This window comes from Pelophylax lessonae (genome assembly GCF_965119305.1).
Source record: "Pelophylax lessonae genome assembly, chromosome: 6".
Classification (NCBI taxonomy): Eukaryota; Metazoa; Chordata; class Amphibia; order Anura; family Ranidae; genus Pelophylax; species Pelophylax lessonae.
Window position 1 is genome coordinate 168645208 of NC_138773.1, and position 17897 is coordinate 168663104.

The 17897-nt window shown below is 41.2% G+C and overlaps 1 protein-coding gene across 1 annotated transcript in view; it reads left to right on the forward strand.

Moving 5' to 3' along the window:
* Positions 1-17897, forward strand: part of CARD11 (caspase recruitment domain family member 11) — a 249849-nt gene that overhangs the window by 138046 nt on the left and 93906 nt on the right. The window contains exons 8-11 of the mRNA XM_082261196.1: positions 873-1070; positions 4628-4789; positions 8283-8331; positions 14115-14227. Of these exons, the coding sequence (XP_082117322.1) occupies positions 873-1070; positions 4628-4789; positions 8283-8331; positions 14115-14227 (522 nt within the window). The remainder of the gene's footprint in view (positions 1-872; positions 1071-4627; positions 4790-8282; positions 8332-14114; positions 14228-17897) is intronic.

Sequence of the window (17897 nt, forward strand, 5' to 3'; positions counted from 1 at the left end):
GCTTGACCAGCACAGTGCCCAGGGTTGTCAGGGTGTCAGAGGCTTGACCCACACAGTGCCCAGGGTTGTCAGGTTGCCCGTGGCTTGACCAGCACAGTGCCCAGGGTTGTCAGGTTGCCAGTGGCTTGACCAGCACAGTGCCCAGGGTTGTCAGGGTGTCAGTGGCTTGACCAGCACAGTGCCCAGAGTTGTAATTCTACAAAGTAAAAACCTGTGGCAATTTGTTGCCATTTTGCCAAGGCACCCTGAAGAACCCAGGAGGCACACCAGGGTGCCACGGCACCCTGGTTGAAAAAGGCTGGTCTATACATACATGCTGTAAAATATGCTGCATTGTTTTTTAAAAGGAGTTGAATTCATCAAGCTGTGATATTAGCTTTTGTTTGCTAAGAGTAGCATTTTAGTAATATTATAGTAACCACTTAACTCATCAAACTCATCCATTTCAGTGGATAATAATATCTGCAATTCTACACTTGCAAATTGAACCTGGGGAAGTAACCTAGGGGTGGAAGTCCAATTCCTAACTTCTGGTGAATACTGCCTGACCCTTAGGCTCTGCTCCTTGGTGAACCCGGTCCTTTTGTTCAACCTACTTGTTCCCCCAGTTTGGTTCCCTTACTTGTTCATCTGTACCTCCGAAAAATTCTATGACAGTGACTATTAAACAGTTTTGACCAGTCGTTATGGCATTCCAGAAAGTATGGTTTTGGTCACTTGGGTTCAGTAGAACACACATTTGCAAGAATGCTGCTGTCCTGTGGAAATATTTTATAGCAACATTTGAAAGATGTGAAACATATTATGTTATCTCTGATGTCCCAATGGAAGGTGAAATTTTGTATTTTCTTTGTTTTGCTTTTGCTTGAAAGGCATATCGTTCCCGGGATGAAGCTCAGACGCAGTACTCACAATGTCTCCTAGACAAAGACAAGTACAGAAAGCAAATTCGAGAGCTGGAGGAGAAGAATGATGAACTTAGAATTGAGATGGTTAGAAAAGAGGCAAGGGTTGTCAATCTGGAGTGCAAACTGCGAAGAATGTCAAAGGATGGAATCTTTCTGGACCAGGTACATTTAAAAAATAATATAACCTACATTATTTCTTTCTAAAACTCTGAAGGGTAAAGCAGCACAGAAGGTAAAAACAAGCAAATGACCATACAAAAGACAAGACTAAATAAATAAATAGATCAGTAAATAATATATTCTTTTTAAACAATGTAGCTGGTCTCAGTGAAATGGAAGAGTAAAAAAGAGACTAACACAGCTACAGCTAAAGAAGAAAAGGGCAGTGTAAAAGAAGTCTGCATTAGGACTCGGAACAAATTACCGATATATATTCTGCAAAATAGCAGCACTATTAATTTCAGAACACAAAAACAGTTGTATAAGGTCATGGTATATGTTAAAGATCATATTAGAAAGATAATAAGAAGTGTACATTTTAAAAGATATTATAAAGCCATATACAGGCTGTAGACTGTGCTCTGAGATGTTTAAATTGGCAAAACTTGTTTTTTTATTCATAGCATAAGGGTCAGTTGTGACACCTGTCAGTTCTTTTCCATCTGTGTCCCATTTGGGAAATTTCCCTTAGCTTCCTGTCGCATAGCCAAAACAGGAAGTGAAAGGCCACTCTATCCAAAATGAAAAAAAAAAGTTTTGCCTTTGATTACACGTTAAGAATTATGAAAAGCCTCTGGATCTGTAAAATAATAGTAAAATGTAAAATGTAAAATAATAGTGTGTTTATTTTCAAAAATAAGGATGATTATAACAAGAGGCAAAAGAAGAGCAAAAAAAAAAAAAAGATAAGGGCATTAATGTTGAAATGAAGAAAGAGCAGCTAACTCTCTTATCATTCCTCAAAATATGAGATTGCACTACCACTTCTTACATTGGTGTTGTTGCTGTATGCCCCAAAAAACAACACCTGGACAGTATTCATACCAGCAGTGAGAAGTGAGAAGTTTTCAAACCAACAGTCATGTGTATTGACCTTGGGTAATCTGTATTAACCTCTAAGTGGCCACTAAGCAGTCTAAGAAGCAGCTGCAAATAACCTCCTAGTGACCCAATCTGCATTAAAGTGATTGTAAACAATCACCTTGTAAAACAACCAATTCAGTTTAAAATAGAAATGAAGAGCAAAATATTTGTGTATAGCTATAAAAAAAACATTATATCTATACTCAAACATCTGCATAAGAGCTGGGGGAGGAGAAGCAGCAGCACACTGAGCTTTCCAGTAAATGGCTATGCAGCAGGGACATGTCAGGACAAGTCTGATAATTGGAGGAGAGCATACTGAGTTCCCAGCATAGCTAGAGAAATGACCACCCTGTGCTCTCCTGTTTAGTGTGGCCAGTTTTTAAACGGAAAGCAGAGAGACTGGCAGGAACACCAGGGATTTCACATAAAGGAAGCAATACAAAGAGAGCAGGATACTTTCTCCTAAAGTACATGGTACACCAGGCACGTATCTGGAGTATGAAGTGTTGTGGTAACAAACGCTTTAAGTCTTTAGTGACATTTATTCAGAATAAATGCATTAATACTTTAGCAAACAGTCCTAAAAGCATGCACTTTAAATCCTTGGTCCCATCTCCCATATATATGTATATATATATATATATATATATACAGTTGTGCTCATAAGTTTACATATCCTGGCAGAATTTATGATTTCTTGGCCATTTTTCCAAGAATATGAATGATAACACAAAAACTTTTCTTTCACTCATGGTTAGTGTTTGGCTGAATCCATTTATTATCAATCAACAGTGTTTACTCTTTTTAAATCATAATGGCTACAGAAACCACCCAAATGACCCTGATCAAAAGTTTACATACCCTGGTGATTTTGGCCTGATAACATGCACACACGTTGACACAAAGGGGTTTGAATGTCTATTAAAGGTAATCATCCTCATATGTGATCTGTTTGCTTGTAAATATTGTGTGTGTATAAAAGGTCAATGAGTTTCTGGATTTCTGACAGACCCTTGCATCTTTCATCCAGTGCTGCACTGGCGTTTCTGGATTCTGAGTCATGGGGAAAGCAAAAGAATTGTCAAAGGATCTGTGGGAAAAGGTAGTTAAACTGTATAAAACAGGAAAGCGATATAAAAAGATATCCAAGGAATTGAGAATGCCAATCAGCAGTATTCAAACTCTTAAGCAAGAAGTGGAAAATGAGGGGTTCTGTTGAAACCAAACCATGGTCAGGTAGACCAACTAAAATTTCAGCCACAACTGCCAGGAAAATTGTTCGGGATGCAAAGAAAAACCCCCAAATAACTTCAAGTGAAATACAGGACTCTCTGAAAACATGTGGTGTGGCTGTTTCAAGATGCACAATAAGGAAGCACTTGAAGAAAGATGAGCTGCATGGTCGAGTCACCAGAAGAAAGCCATTACTAGGCAAATGCCACAAAGTATCCCTCTTACAATACGCCAAACAGCACAGAGACAAGTCTCAAACCTTTTGGCACAAAGTAATTTGGAGTGATGAGACCAAAATTGAGCTTTTTGGCCACAAACATAAACGCTACATTTGTAGAGGAGTCAACAAGGCCAATGATGAAAGGTACACCATTCCTACAGTGAAACTCTGAGGTGGATAGCTGATGTTTTGGGGATGTGTGAGCTACAAAGGCACAGGAAATTTGGTCACAATTGATGGCAAGATGAATGCAGTATGTTATCGAAAAATACTGGAGGAAAATTTGCATTCATCAGCCCGGAAGCTGCGCATGGGACGTACTTGGACATTCTAACATGACAATGATCCTAAACACAAGGCCAAGTCGACCTGTCATTGGCTACAGCAGAGTAAAGTGAAGGTTGTGGAGTGGCCATCTCAGTCTCCTGACCTCAATATCATTGAGCCGCTCTTGGGAGATCTCAAACGTGCAATTCATGCAAGACAGCCCAAGAATTTACAGTAACTGGAGGCTTTTTGCCAGGAAGAATGGAGAGCTTTACCATCGGAGAAGATAAAGAGCCTCATCCACAAATACCACAAAAGACTTCATTGGTGTTAAAGGGGGCAATACACGGTATTAAGAAATGGGGTAAACTTTTGATTAGAGTAATTTGGGTAGTTTCTGTTGTCATGATTTAAAAAGAGTAAACACAGTTGATTGATAATAAATGGGTTCAGCCAAACACTAACCATGAGTGAAAGAAAAGTCTTTGTGTTATTATTCATATTCTCGGACAAATGGGCAATAAATCATAAATTCTGCCAGAGTATTAGCATTTGTATCAAGGCATTTGGTAATTTATTGAAGTGTACAATTCAGTGTATTTACAGTCTCACTCTCACAGACCAATATCAATGACCTATTTAGTATGTAATAAATTAAGTAATAATGAAGCGTATTGATAATGTACTGTATGGTAGCATGCTTCAATAAAAACAGATTTGAAGTAATGCATATAATATATAACATAAATAACGCTTTCTGCTTAAATATCTTAGATGAAAAAAAAGGCAACAGAAAATATTACAAAAAATTACCTTCTTTTTTATGACATTATGACTATATACAGACCTGCAAAATCAGTACTTTACAAGCTGGGTTTATTGGTATTTTTTTTTGTTAAACTTTCCTTAATAGAGTTTGCCAAGAAATCTACACATCATTATGTCACCGGGCTCAAAGACTAGTGGTCAGGAGGCTGAGGACTCATCTGATTCTATGGGATCTCCTGATGAGAAATATTTCTTCAACGGTGAATCAAAGAAAAGAAGGAGGATGAACCTAAAAGGCATTCCCCAAGTGTGTTTTTCAGCCTTTATATAGTCTTTACCAATGAAAAAAAATGCTTGTTGGGCATTATAGTAGAACTAGTGTCCCCATTGGAAAATTTCCACTCTATTACTTATCTGGGGACAACCCAAAATTTGAAATTTTCTTTACCTTCTCTTTCAATTATAATGGTAAACAGGACAAATAGAAAGGGTGCAACTCCTTAATGGGGACACAGACAGCAATAAAAACTACCAGGGGTTGTAATCCCACTACACTCTATCCAAACTTAAAAAAGTTTTGCCTTTAGTTATACTTAAAATGTTTAATTGTATGGGGTTTTTAAAAAATTAACAATAAAAACAATGATTTACATACAGAGATCAATAAAGTAGAATGCCAGCTCAATACTAAAAACATTAGATTCTGTAATTTATCCAGTAATTTAAATATAGATAATATCAATCCATGGAACTGTCTTTATATTAGCTTCCTGTAATTCCCTATACGGAAACTTTCAGACTTAAAGAAGGAGGGTTGCACATTTGTATTAGGGTCCTTTCACACGAACGATCCGATCAGATCTGCCTGTCAGTTTTTTAGGCGGATCTGATTGGATGCTCCATGCATCCCTATAGGGCAGCAGATGTCAGCGGAGACATGTCCGCTGACACCTGCTGCTATCTGATTCCGATCCTGTCCGTGAAATCCAGACGGATGGAACCCCTATTTTCCATCCATCCAGCGGATGGGATCGGATGAGAACGGACAGGCGGTCTGTTCTCATTCGATTCCCCCATAGAGGACAGCTGGGATCTGAGAGCTCTGTATCTGCACACAGAGCGGAGAGGGAGCTGTCATCCGCCTGCTCAGCGGGGATCGGCGGATCGATCCCCCACTGAGCAGCACGGAGTCCGCCGATGGAGTGTTGTCCGCCATGGTGTTCTTTGCCCCATAAGGTTTTACAGGTACAGCCATGGCCAAACGTTTTGAGAATGACACAAATATTAATTTTCACAAAGTCTGCTGCCTCAGTTTTATGATGGCAATTTGCATATACTCCAGAATGTTATGAAGAGTGATCAGATGAAATCCCTCTTTGCCATGAAAATGAACTTAAAGCGGAACTCCACCCAAGAGGGGAAGTTCCGCTTTAAAAATTTGTCCCCTGCTCCTCTTGCACAATTGGCACTTTTGAGGAGTGTGGGGGGAGGGGGAGCAGGTACCTGATTTCCTGATTTTGACAGGTACCTGCTCCTGCACTTCTGTTTGTGAGGCTCGGCAATGCCCCTGCAGTCTTCTGGGACACTGACAGGTCCCATAAGACTGCATCCACCATTTACAAAGCACCGCACGACTCGTGCATGCACAGTGGGCACCCAGCTGTGAAGTCTCAAGCTGTCACAGCCGGGTGTCCATGGTGAGGATGTCTGCGCCACTGAGGTAGGACAGAGGATGAAGACAGCTGGGGTGAGTGCACTGCTGGACTGTGGAACAGGTGAGTGGCTGTTTTTTAAAAGTCATCAGCTACACTTTTTGTAGCTGCTGACTTTTATTTTTTTGACAGGTGGCTGGAACTCAGCTTTAATCCCATTTCCTCTGCATTTGTGAAGAAGGCTTCAGGGCACTCAAGAAAGTCCAGCAAACTCCAGGACCATCTCCTACAGTTGATTCAGCTGCGGGATCAGGGAACCAACAGTGCAGAGTTGGCTCAGAAATGACAGCAGGCAGAATGAATGAGGAGAAGACTTTTAGAGGATGGCCTGGTTCCAAGAAGGGCAGCAAAGAAGCCACTTCTCTCCAGGAAAAACATCAGGGACAGACAGATATTTTGCAAAAGGTACCAGGATTGGACTGCTGAGGACTGGGGTAAAGTCATTTTCTCTGATGAATTCCGATTGTTTGGGGCATCTGGAAAAACCTTGTCCGGAGAAGAAAAGGTGAGTGTGAGTGCTACCATCAGTCCCGTGTCCTGCCAAAAGTAAAGTCTCCTGAGCCCATTCATGTGTGGGGTTGCTTCTCAGCCAAGGAAGCGCGCACACTCACAATTTTTCATAAGAACACAGCAATGAATAAAGAATAGTACAAAAACATCCTCAGAGAGCAACTTCTCCCAACCATCCAAAAACAGTTTGGTGAGGGACAATGCCTTTTCCAGCATGATGGAGCACCTTCCCATACAGCAAAAGTGATAACTAAGTGGCTTGGGGAAGAAAACATTGAAATTTTGGGTCCATGGCCAGGAAACTCCCCAGGTCTTAATCCCACTGAGAACTTGTGGTCAATCCTCAAGAGGTAGGTGAACAAAAAAACCCCACAAATTCTGACATACTCCAAGCATTGATTATGCAAGAATGGGCTGCCATCAGTCAGGATGTGACCCCAGAAGTTGATTGACAGCGTGCCAGGGCTAATTGCAGAGGTCTTGAAAAAGAGGGGGCAACAATGCAAGTGTCTTTGCATAAACTTAATGTAATTGTCAATAAAAGCATTTGACACTTATGAAATGTTTGTAATTATACTTCAGTATACAATAGTAACATCTGACAAAAAGAACTAAAACACTGAAGCAGCAGACTTTGTGAAAATTAATATTTGTGTCATTCTCAAAACTTTTGGCCACGGCTGTACATAAACATACATTTTTTCTTTAACCAACAGTTATCACTCTTGAGAAGATCTGGTTAAAAAACACATGGTTATGTAAAGAGATTCCATGGGTAACCACATTCAGATCGGAACAGACTGATTTGAACAATCTATGTTCTTTATTAATAGTTGTGCCCGCTGTCTGAACTGTATAACTAACATTTATAGGGTCATAAAATAAGGAAGTATTGCGTAGTATGAGATTTCCTCAACAGGAAGAGCACTGTGTGCTATGCCACTGCAGAAATCAACTGCTAAGGGGTTCTTTGACAAACACCTGATGGCCAACGGTGAATCCCTGGTTACATGATCTAACTCATTCCCAATCAAATGTATTCAGACTTTATTGCAGCCATTTGACTCTATAGATTGGCAGTATATGAACTGCCAATCTATAGATTCAAATGGAGAACACTTATTTCTCATAGGCCCAGGCAGCTACATTTTTCATATTAGGAGGCAGGAGGAATGTTCTGCAGGGAGAACGCAGTCATTAATATAGCAGTTCTGTATGTCAGTGCTTTCATGCGGTCAGATGTGTCTGATGCCAGCAAAATGATCAGTCACAATGTTAATCTTTTTTAATGTTATTGTGTCTCACAACACCCTATAACAGTATTCTGTGAATAGCAAGAAATGTATCTGCTATTATAGCTGCTAATTAAAAAAAAAAAAGCAGGACGTTTCACACAAACCAACACAGAAAAACTCTAGAAAGGAATCTTAGATCTACCAATAACAAAAAAGTTCAGGTAGAGATGTTTCTGGATCTTTGCGGAATTTAGAACTTTTGGTTTTTATGACCTTTGTAACATAATATTGATTTAAGAAACATTTACATTAAACATTTTATCTCCCCTTCTCTGTTTTGCAGATTGTAAGAACAAAGTCTCCAGTATCCAACAGGCAAAATGGATTTCAAGGTTAAATATAACTATAGCCATAAACCTTAATTTATCTAACCAGATATGTGTACTTTTTCATTGGGCGGTATCAAATGAACTCTGTGTTTTACTGGAACTTCTTCAGAGAAGTACCAGAAGCTGTGTAATGCTTGCTATTTGTATTTTCTTTATTTTGATTGCATCATTTGTATCATAAGGTATATACTATTCATTGGAAGTAGAGCCAGGCCAATGGGTAGGCATACAAGGCTCCCACCTTTCATGCATTAAGAGGGGAATGGGAATTTGGTTTCCCTGTGTAAACATTAGCTCAGTCCTCACACTTTCTCTATGGTTCTAAGTTTTGGACTGGGTTGACATTCTTACTGTCAAGCAGGAGGGAGATTTACTAAAACTGGAGCACTTCGAATCTGGTGCTGCTGTGCATGATAGCCAATTAGCTTTTAACTTCAGCTTGTTCAATTAAGCTTTGACAATAAAACCTGGCGGATGATTGGTTTCTATGCAGAGCTGCACCAGATTTGGCACTCTCCATTTTTAGTAAATCTCCCCCACAGTCCCATATGTTACATTTGTGTATTACACTGCCACTACATCCTTTTACCAATTAATTTTCTGTGGTTCAAATGTACTCTTCCAATCCTGTGGTATCCAAGTACAGGTATATTTAATCCATGGAGGTCCCCTTTTTAAACCAACTGGACTCTAAGTTCAACAAGAATCCATAAAGGCAGCTCCCATATTTCTACAGGCATAAATATAAGAGTTCACTTTGTCAATTTAAATTATCTCAGTGTTTTAATGCCATGTTTTTTTTTTATTAACTTGTTTTTTATTAATTTCAATACACAAATAGGAACAATGTATACAAACACCCTTTCTGTGCGAACAATACATACATTCAACTAAACCAACCAAAACAGGGGAGAGGGGAGAGAAAAAAAAAAAGTAACCCACACATCAACCAGTCAGCTTGTTATTCGACCATATGGGCCATTTGGCCCTATATATAGCAATATAATATAATAATATAATCCACGCAGTTAACTCTTGTAAAATAACGTTCTAAATCACCCAGACTATACCCCCACACTCCGCCTACATCTTAAAGAAAAACCAAGCTACATATAAAGATACCCTATACTCCCCCAGGGGTCCATATATCCTGGCCAGGCCCATCTTCAAGATCCGCCCAGTTAATTCCGATACTGTGGATATATTATCAATCCAACAATCCCATACCTTATTGAACTTGGCCGGTGTTCCCCTGTTTATATACGTAGCTTTATACAGCGAGAGTGTCTTATGTATAATTACTTTCCATGCCTGTACCGTAGGCGGTCTAGATTTTTTCCATGAGAGTATTATTAATTTCCTTGCATAATACAGTAGAAGCATCAAAAGAGTAAGGGTGGCAGTTTTATGAGCAAATCCATCCACTAATCCTAAGAGACATACCTCCACCACTGGCTGTATTGAAATATCTGTCACCTCAGCTATGCATTCCATAACACCCCTCCAGAAGGCCTGAATCTCGACACACCCCCCAAACAAATGATCAAAATCAGGATAGGTGGAAGTGCACCACCAACAATCCGGGGACTGTCCGGGGTACAGTTTCGCTAACTTGGCCAGGGTATAATAGATCCTTTGCATAAATTTGTATTGGATGAGGTGGTCTCTGGAATATACCAATCTGGACAAATTTATATTCCATAGATCTTCCAAATCATCTCCATCCAATTGTAGGAACACAGTCTCCCACGCTGCACAGCAGCGTGCGAGCTGTTCCAAGCCATCCTTGAGTAGATGTTTATAGATATTAGATAGTGATTTTACCAAGGGGGCTTTTCTAAGAAGAGCTTCTATTTCACCCAGCCGGACCTGAAAGCACGTTACTTCAAATTGAGCCTGGAGAGCATGTCTAAGCTGGAAAGCCCACCCTCGCCAACAATATCGCCCAACACCTTGATATTATACTGCGTCCCATACCTGGATCAAGGTGGGTAAAAAAGTGTGGCAAGCGAGGGTTCCTCCATAGTGGCATATGGGGTGAGATTACTCCCCCAACTCCCTTCTCCTCAGTCCTACATACCGCCACCCATGCTCGTACCGTTGCCCTCATGGAAATAGTAAGATTGTATGGTGCCCTAGGGCCCGCATCACAAGGCATGCCAACGGCTCACAGGAGCCGACAATGGCCGCCTTTAGAGCTATAGCCGCATCATCTTGTGGACCATTAAGCCACCTGTGGAGAAAAACTAACTGACCAGCCAGAAAATATCGGAAAAGGTCCGGCACCGCAAACCCTCCTCGTTTCCATGGCTGCTGAAGCGTTTGTAACCCAATCCTAGGATGTCGACCCCGCCATAAGAAATTAATAATAAGGTGATCTATATTTTTAAAGATATATTTCGGGATCCACACAGGCGAGTTTCTAAATATATACCAAAAGAGTGGTAAAAATTTCATTTTAATTAAAATATTTCTACCTATAAGTGTCAGAGGTAACTTTTGCCAAGATTGTATCTGGTTCTTGAGCCGCTGCTGCAGTGTGATAAAATTTAGGTACAGAAAATCTGAAACTGAGTTAGAGATATATACACCTAAATATTTTACCTTATCTACTTGTTCAAGTGGGCACATATCGGGCACTCTACACGCTGGGGATGGCATCTTTAACCACTTAAGCCCCGGAAAATTTTACCCCCTTCCTACCAGGGCCTATTTTGCGATTCGGCACTGCGTGACTTTAACGGACAATTGTGCGGTCGTGCGACACTGTACCCAAATTAAATTGACGTCCTTTTTTTCCCACAAACAGAGCTTTCTTTTGGTGGTATTTGATCACCTGTGCGATTTTTTGATCATGCGCTATAAACAAAAAAAGAGCGTCAATTTTGCAAAAATAACAATATTTTTCACATTTTTTTATATGAAATTCCCCAAAAAAATTTAAAAATCAAAATTTTCTTAACTTTTTCAGCCAATTTGTTTTATGCTACATATGTTTGGTAAAAAAAAAATCGCAAAAAGCGTATTTTGATTGGTTTGCGCAAAAGTTATCGCGTTTACTAACAAAGGGAAAGATTTTTGTTGTTTTTTTTAACGCGTAATGGTGGCGATCTGCGATTTTTTTTGCGGTACTGCGACATTGCGGCGGACAGATCGGACCCTTGACTGACATTTTTGACACTTTTGGGGTTACCAGTGACATTTCTACAGTAATCAGTGCTATACATATGCACTGTTACTGTAAAATTACACTGGTAATGAAGGGGTTAACTTTATTTGAGAGGGAGGGGTGGTGTGTGTCCCTTGGGGCATGTTTCTTACTGTGATTGGCTGTGGCTTGAAGTGTAGGAACAGTGATCAACGGTCCTACATAGTAGAACCGTATGATCACTGTTTCTACACAGGGGAGAATGACAGGCGGCTTGTTTACATCAGCCGCCTGCCTTTCTCCCTCTGCACCGACGATCGCCGAGTGACCGGCGGACATTGGGTCCGCCGGTCACACGCGCTCGCTCCCTAGACCCTCACAGACTAGCGACGTAGTACTACGTCGCTCTGCCTGTGAGGGGCTGACTGCCGACCTAAATAGTCGTGCGGCAGTCGGCAAGTGGTTAAGGAGAGAATTTGAGATTTACTCCAGTTTACCTTTAATCCTGAATGTTTTGAAAAAGAATTAAAAATATCCAAAACTGCTGTTAGAGAGGATTCTGGATCGCGTAGAAAAAGAACCATATCATCCGCATATAGTGCAATTTTCTCTGACAATTTACCCACTTGAATTCCCTGTATCTCCGTAGAGTTCCTTAAAAATATAGCCAGGAGTTCTATCATTAAAGCAAAAAGACCCAGAGATAATGGACAACCCTGGCGTGTTCCCCTTTTCACAAAAAAGCAGCATACCATTTAACTTCACTGCTGCTGTAGGGTGTTTATACAAAATATAGATCCATTTCCTAAATTTATGCCCAAACCCAAACTCCTGAAGTACAGCTCCCATATGCTGCCAATCTATAGAGTCAAATGCCTTTTCAATATCCAAAAAGACCAATACTCCATCACTGGAGATCTCAGGTCCCGACTCCCAAATGGGTATGTGTAAATACCCTTCTCAAATTCATATCTGTAGTTTTTTTGGCATAAACCCTGTCTGATCTGAAGAAACAAGGTGATGAAGGACCTTCATCAGTCTGTTAGCTAGGGATTTAGCAAGATTTTTGGTGCCCACATTAAGTAGAGAAATGGGCCTATAGGAGGTGCACAATGAAGGGTCCTTGCCCGCCTTGGCTATTACTACAATATGCGCTTCATACATAGAGGGAGGAAGAGTGCCTTTTCGAAAGCAGTCTGCATACAAACCAAGCAGCCTAGGAACCAAGAGTATAGCATACCGTCTATACCACTCCACCGGCAAACCATCCGATCCCAGTGCCTTGTCCACAGGTAGTGATCTAAGCGCCATAGCTATCTCTTCCTCACTAAGATTAACCTTGAGGAGTTCTCCGGCTTCCTCTGGCAATTTAGGAAAGTGTAGTGTTTATAAGATACTAAGCAGCTCCTCATGCTCATAGGGTGGTATAGACACATAAAGTGCACTATAAAAGGACCTAAATGTCTGTAGTATATCTTCTCTTCCTGTCAATATCTCCCCAGTAGAAGATGTTATACACAAGACTACAGTCTGAGGGCTACCAGTCGCTGTAAGTAAGGCCAATGAACTGCCATTCTTATCTCCCTTTTCAAAAGCATTACATGTCTTCTTTTGCAGGGAAACTGAGGTAAGGTTTTGATAATATAGCCCGGTGTTTCTCAACTCCGGTCCTTAGGGCACACTAACAGGCCAGATTTTAAGTGTTACCTTGGAAAGATGCAGACTAGAATACTGCAATCACTGAGTAGCAAATTATATCACCTGTGATGTATTTCAGATATCTTGCAAACCTGGCCTGTTAGTGTGCCCCGAGGACCGGAGTTAAGAAACACTGATATAGCCTACACTGCCAAAGTTCCGTAAAGCCAGCCGTCTCTACCCAATGCCTCAGATCATAATTAATTGCCCGGCTCGGGTTTGAAGTGTCCAACGAATAGTCCAAAATGTTTTTGAAATCTCCCACAACCAAGACCTGAGCTGGAAAATATAGCGCCAACTTCTCCAATAATTCGTAGAGCACCTCACCAGAAAATGGGGGAGGAATGTATACCCCCATGACCACTAAGCGGTGAGAGTTTACAGTGAGCACCACCATTACATACCGTACTCCAGGATCAATAATAGTTTCCTCCACCATACCTGGTAAAGTTTTATGCAGGAGTATAGACACACCATGTGCATATGAAGAGAACGTGGAATGCATGGTTATTTGGACCCATGAACGTCTCATGTCTAAAGTTCTACTGCCCAATAAATGAGTTTCCAATAGTACCATAAGGTGGGGGCATTGAGAGCACAGGTATTTAAATACCAACGCTCTTTTAAATTTTGAATTAAATCCCCGGACATTCCAGGAGATGACTTTAATATCCAGTGCCCTACCAGGTACTATTGAAAAAGAAAATAGAGTAGCATCCTAATAGGAGTGAAATGGTCCAGTGCCATAAATATCCACGTTACCACAACTACAAGCTGACAACCAACCACACCAAAGGAAAAAAAAAAAAAACACACCCCAGAACATCCAATGCCATATTTGATATTTGAGCAACATAAGTATTTAGTTTGCGCACATTTTTCATTTGCAGTAATTCATTATAGTGTTAAAATGATAACTGTTTTTCCCATTTTCATAAAGCTTCTGAAGATCTGGACAGCAAAGTAGATTTCATTAATTGTCAAACGGAGTCAGTGTCTCGTAGGTCTGGATCATTTACCAATACTACAGTCAACAGTTCTGATATTTCCAAGGTAGTATGTTGATGACTTCATACATGATGTGTCTATTTTCTTGTCCAAAGCTCATTTAACCTTGTTTGTGTAAATCACTAAACTATAGAGAATAAAGCAAAATGTGTATAGCTGTAGTGGATACTGCATTCCATGCATTTTTGTCTGGCTACTGTAACTGTTCTAAGACTGTGTGCTATGTCACCTTAGTGCCGAAGATTCATAGAATTTATATTCTTAGTAAAACTGTATGCGAAGATTTGTGTTTTTTCCATTTTGAAAACTGCATGGAGTTGGTTTTTGTAAGGGTTTAGGGGCCCACATCACAATCTCAATAAACGTGCATGGTAGACATGTATACTGTATATACAGTATTTATCGGCATATAACACGCGCCGGCGTATAACACACACCTAAATTGTAGGGGAAAAATGTCAGGAAAAAAGCTGAAATTTAAAATAAACAGCGTTGAACTCAGAACATTTTTTTAAATCAAATGTAGTCTCACCAGTGCCCACGAATGCAGCCTCATCAGCGCAGTGCCCACAAATGCAGCCTCGACAGCGCAGTGTCCTTAAATGCAGCCTCGCCAGTGCAGTGCCCATACATGCAGCCTCGCCAGCGCAGTGCTCATACATGCAGCCTCGCCAGTGCCCATAATTGCAGCCTCGCCAGCGCCAGTGCCCATACATACAGCCTCGCCAGCGCAGTGCCCATACATGCAGCCTCGCCAGCGCAGTGCCCATACATGCAGCCTCGCCAGTGCCCATAATTGCAGCCTCGCCAGCGCAGTGCCCATAATTGCAGCCTCGCCAGCACCAGTGCCCATAATTGCAGCCTCGCTTCGCAGTGCCCATACATGCAGCCTCGCCAGTGCCAATAATTGCAGCTTCGCCAGCGCCAGTGCCCATATTTGCAGCCTCGCCAGCACCAGTGCCCATAATTGCAGCCTCACCAGCGCAGTGCCCATACATGCAGCCACGCCAGCGCCAGTGGCCATAATTGCAGCTTCGCCAGCGCCAGTGCCCATAATTGCAGCCTTGCCAGCACCAGTGCCCATAATTGCAGCCTCGCCAGTGCCATTATACAAATCACTTTTAAAAATGTCCAGAAAGCAGCGCTGAAAGGTAGAAGGGGGCGGGCGGCGCCGAGAAGAAGGAAAGACGCGCTGTCATCGGAAGTCCCAGTGCCTATGATAGACGTCCGCATAGGAGGCGGGACTTCCGATGACAGCATGTCCTTCCTTCTCCTCGGCACCGCCCACCCCCTTCTACCTCTCTGCGCTGCTTTCTGGACTTTTTTTTTATATCGGCGTATAACACGCACTGCTACTTTTTTAGGAGGAAAAAGTGCATGTTACACGCCGATAAATACGGTACATGTATGAGAACTTTTGTTATTTTGCAAAGAAGCATCCAGCATTTCATGCTTTATAACCAGGGCATTTTTTCAGGTTGAACTTGGTGGAACTCAGTTCTACCACCTCTGGCTCAGGCCCTCTGCTCCCTGCTCACCACTATCACTTGTAAACACAGATGTCCAGCTTCTGTGTTTATCAGTGACAGTGGCTCCTACAGAGTGCAGGATGGAGAAAAAATATATGAAGGGGCCTAGGGTGCAGTGCAGATTCCAAAACCCCAACTGGACGATCTCCCTGCAAGTGAGAAAGGCAGAGCCACCTACAGTGTGTGGGGAGATAATAGAACCAGCTGGGTGCTTCAGCCTAATACAGCAAGATAGTAAGACATGTGGAAGATGGTGGAGCTTCTAAGGTGGAGCAGTGGAAGGGGGGTTGCATGCAGAGGTCAGAGCTGAAGAGGGGTGAAAGTGAGATGTGGATAGGGGATGCAGAGGTAAACAGCCGTGGAGGAAGGCAAAGTGCACCCCTGAACTCTGCACTCTGTATGCAGAGCACCCTTGAACTCTGCACAATGTACGTAGCATGCCCCCGAACTCTGCACATAGTGCACCCCTGAACTCTGCACTACAACCCCCCCAACTTAGAACTCTTTGACTACATCATTTATTGTGGTTTGGAGGGTGTGTATGGGGGGGAACGGAGTTTTGGGGGGTCAAGGTTGAGTTCCTGCACCTATTTTTTGAGAAAAAAAAAAGCCCTGTTTATAACAATTTCCAGTCTGAGGCCACAAATAGTGTGTTTTCTTACACTCCCTTGCATTCAATTTACCTTGTGCAAGTGCATCTCTGGCAAAATCACATTCAGAAGGGGGCAGCATCACTGACATCACAACTCCTAGTACTGCAAACGTCTATACCCTGGTCCTCATTCAATGCCTCTCTTGCCTTCTTAAATGGTGCCAAACAGCAGCATTATGATATTTACATCCTGAACAGCAGCTACTGGGTGGGTTCAAAGAAGCACATGCAGCCTGAAATTCAAAATAAATAAAATTTGCATAGTTTAAAATACTTATACTTTTATTAAACCTTTGTAGAACTAAATGCAGATTATACAGTCTGTTTTTGTACTGTAAGTGATAACAGCATAGTACAACGTGTACTTACAGTATATACAGACTTATTTTTATTTGTTTTTGACAACATGGATATTTAAATGTCAGAGTAAATGAGACACTAAAACTAACCCTGTGCGGTCCAATAGGCACTCAAGTTAGACCTCATTGCATATAGTAATCACCTCTCTCAGCCTCTCTACTCTACTTGTGTTGTTGCCTTGGTCACTGCAAGCTCATCCTTGACTCAGGCAGAATCCTATTCAGAAGGGGACAGCATTATCGATATCACAATTCTTTCTGCACAACTGATATTGAGTGACCATCTTGAGGACACTTGTGCTTGAGGGATGTGGCTATTGTTCAGCTTTGCCAGCACAGACCACTAGAAGAAAGGCCCAGAAGCAACGTTTCTGCTGTGAGAATAAAGTATATTAAAGCATCCCCAAGCAAACATCAGTACAAATACAAAAAATAATGTGCAGGGGTACAGAACTATGGAGAGATAAAAAAAAAACAAAATCTAAACTTCAGTTTTGCTGTTAACATACAAAGACCAACATATAGTTTATGACTTCCCTCACATGCATATCTTTAACAATAACTAAAGTGGAAGGAAAACCAATGCAAAGGGTTTTGTTATGCAAATGTACTTTAATTTAATTGGTATGATAAATGGAACAACATGACTGACTAGATATTAGATGAAACGGCAATGGCCAACAATGTCCACTGTTGTGTATGGCAAGAGCAAAGGTCTTCTTCATGTGTTTGTCTTTGGCTAACCTTGCAACAGTTCTCCGTTTTTCGTTTCAAGCTTTTCAGTTTCACCTCCACAATATATACAAAAATATTTTAGGGTGACCTTATTTTTAGGTCCTTTTGATAAGTGATTGGAAATATTGTTGGATAAATCTGTAGTCAAACTTAGCACATGTTCATTTCACCTTCATTGACTTTGATTTTGATAGTGGTTTTGTTGTTCTCTAGTTGACAATAAATAGGAAGATTATCATTTGAGATCTTTACTGGCTAGGAAATATATAGGATCATCTGCAGACTTGTATTGTGAAAGGATGATACCATAGTCGGATTACTTAGTTTCTGTTATTCTTCAACACTCTGAGACATCTAGCATTGTTGCAAAGATGTAGTTTGGTGTACATGGTGTATTATGCTAACTCTCAAGTACAGTTTATAGTCTCTGCTTCGCTCAG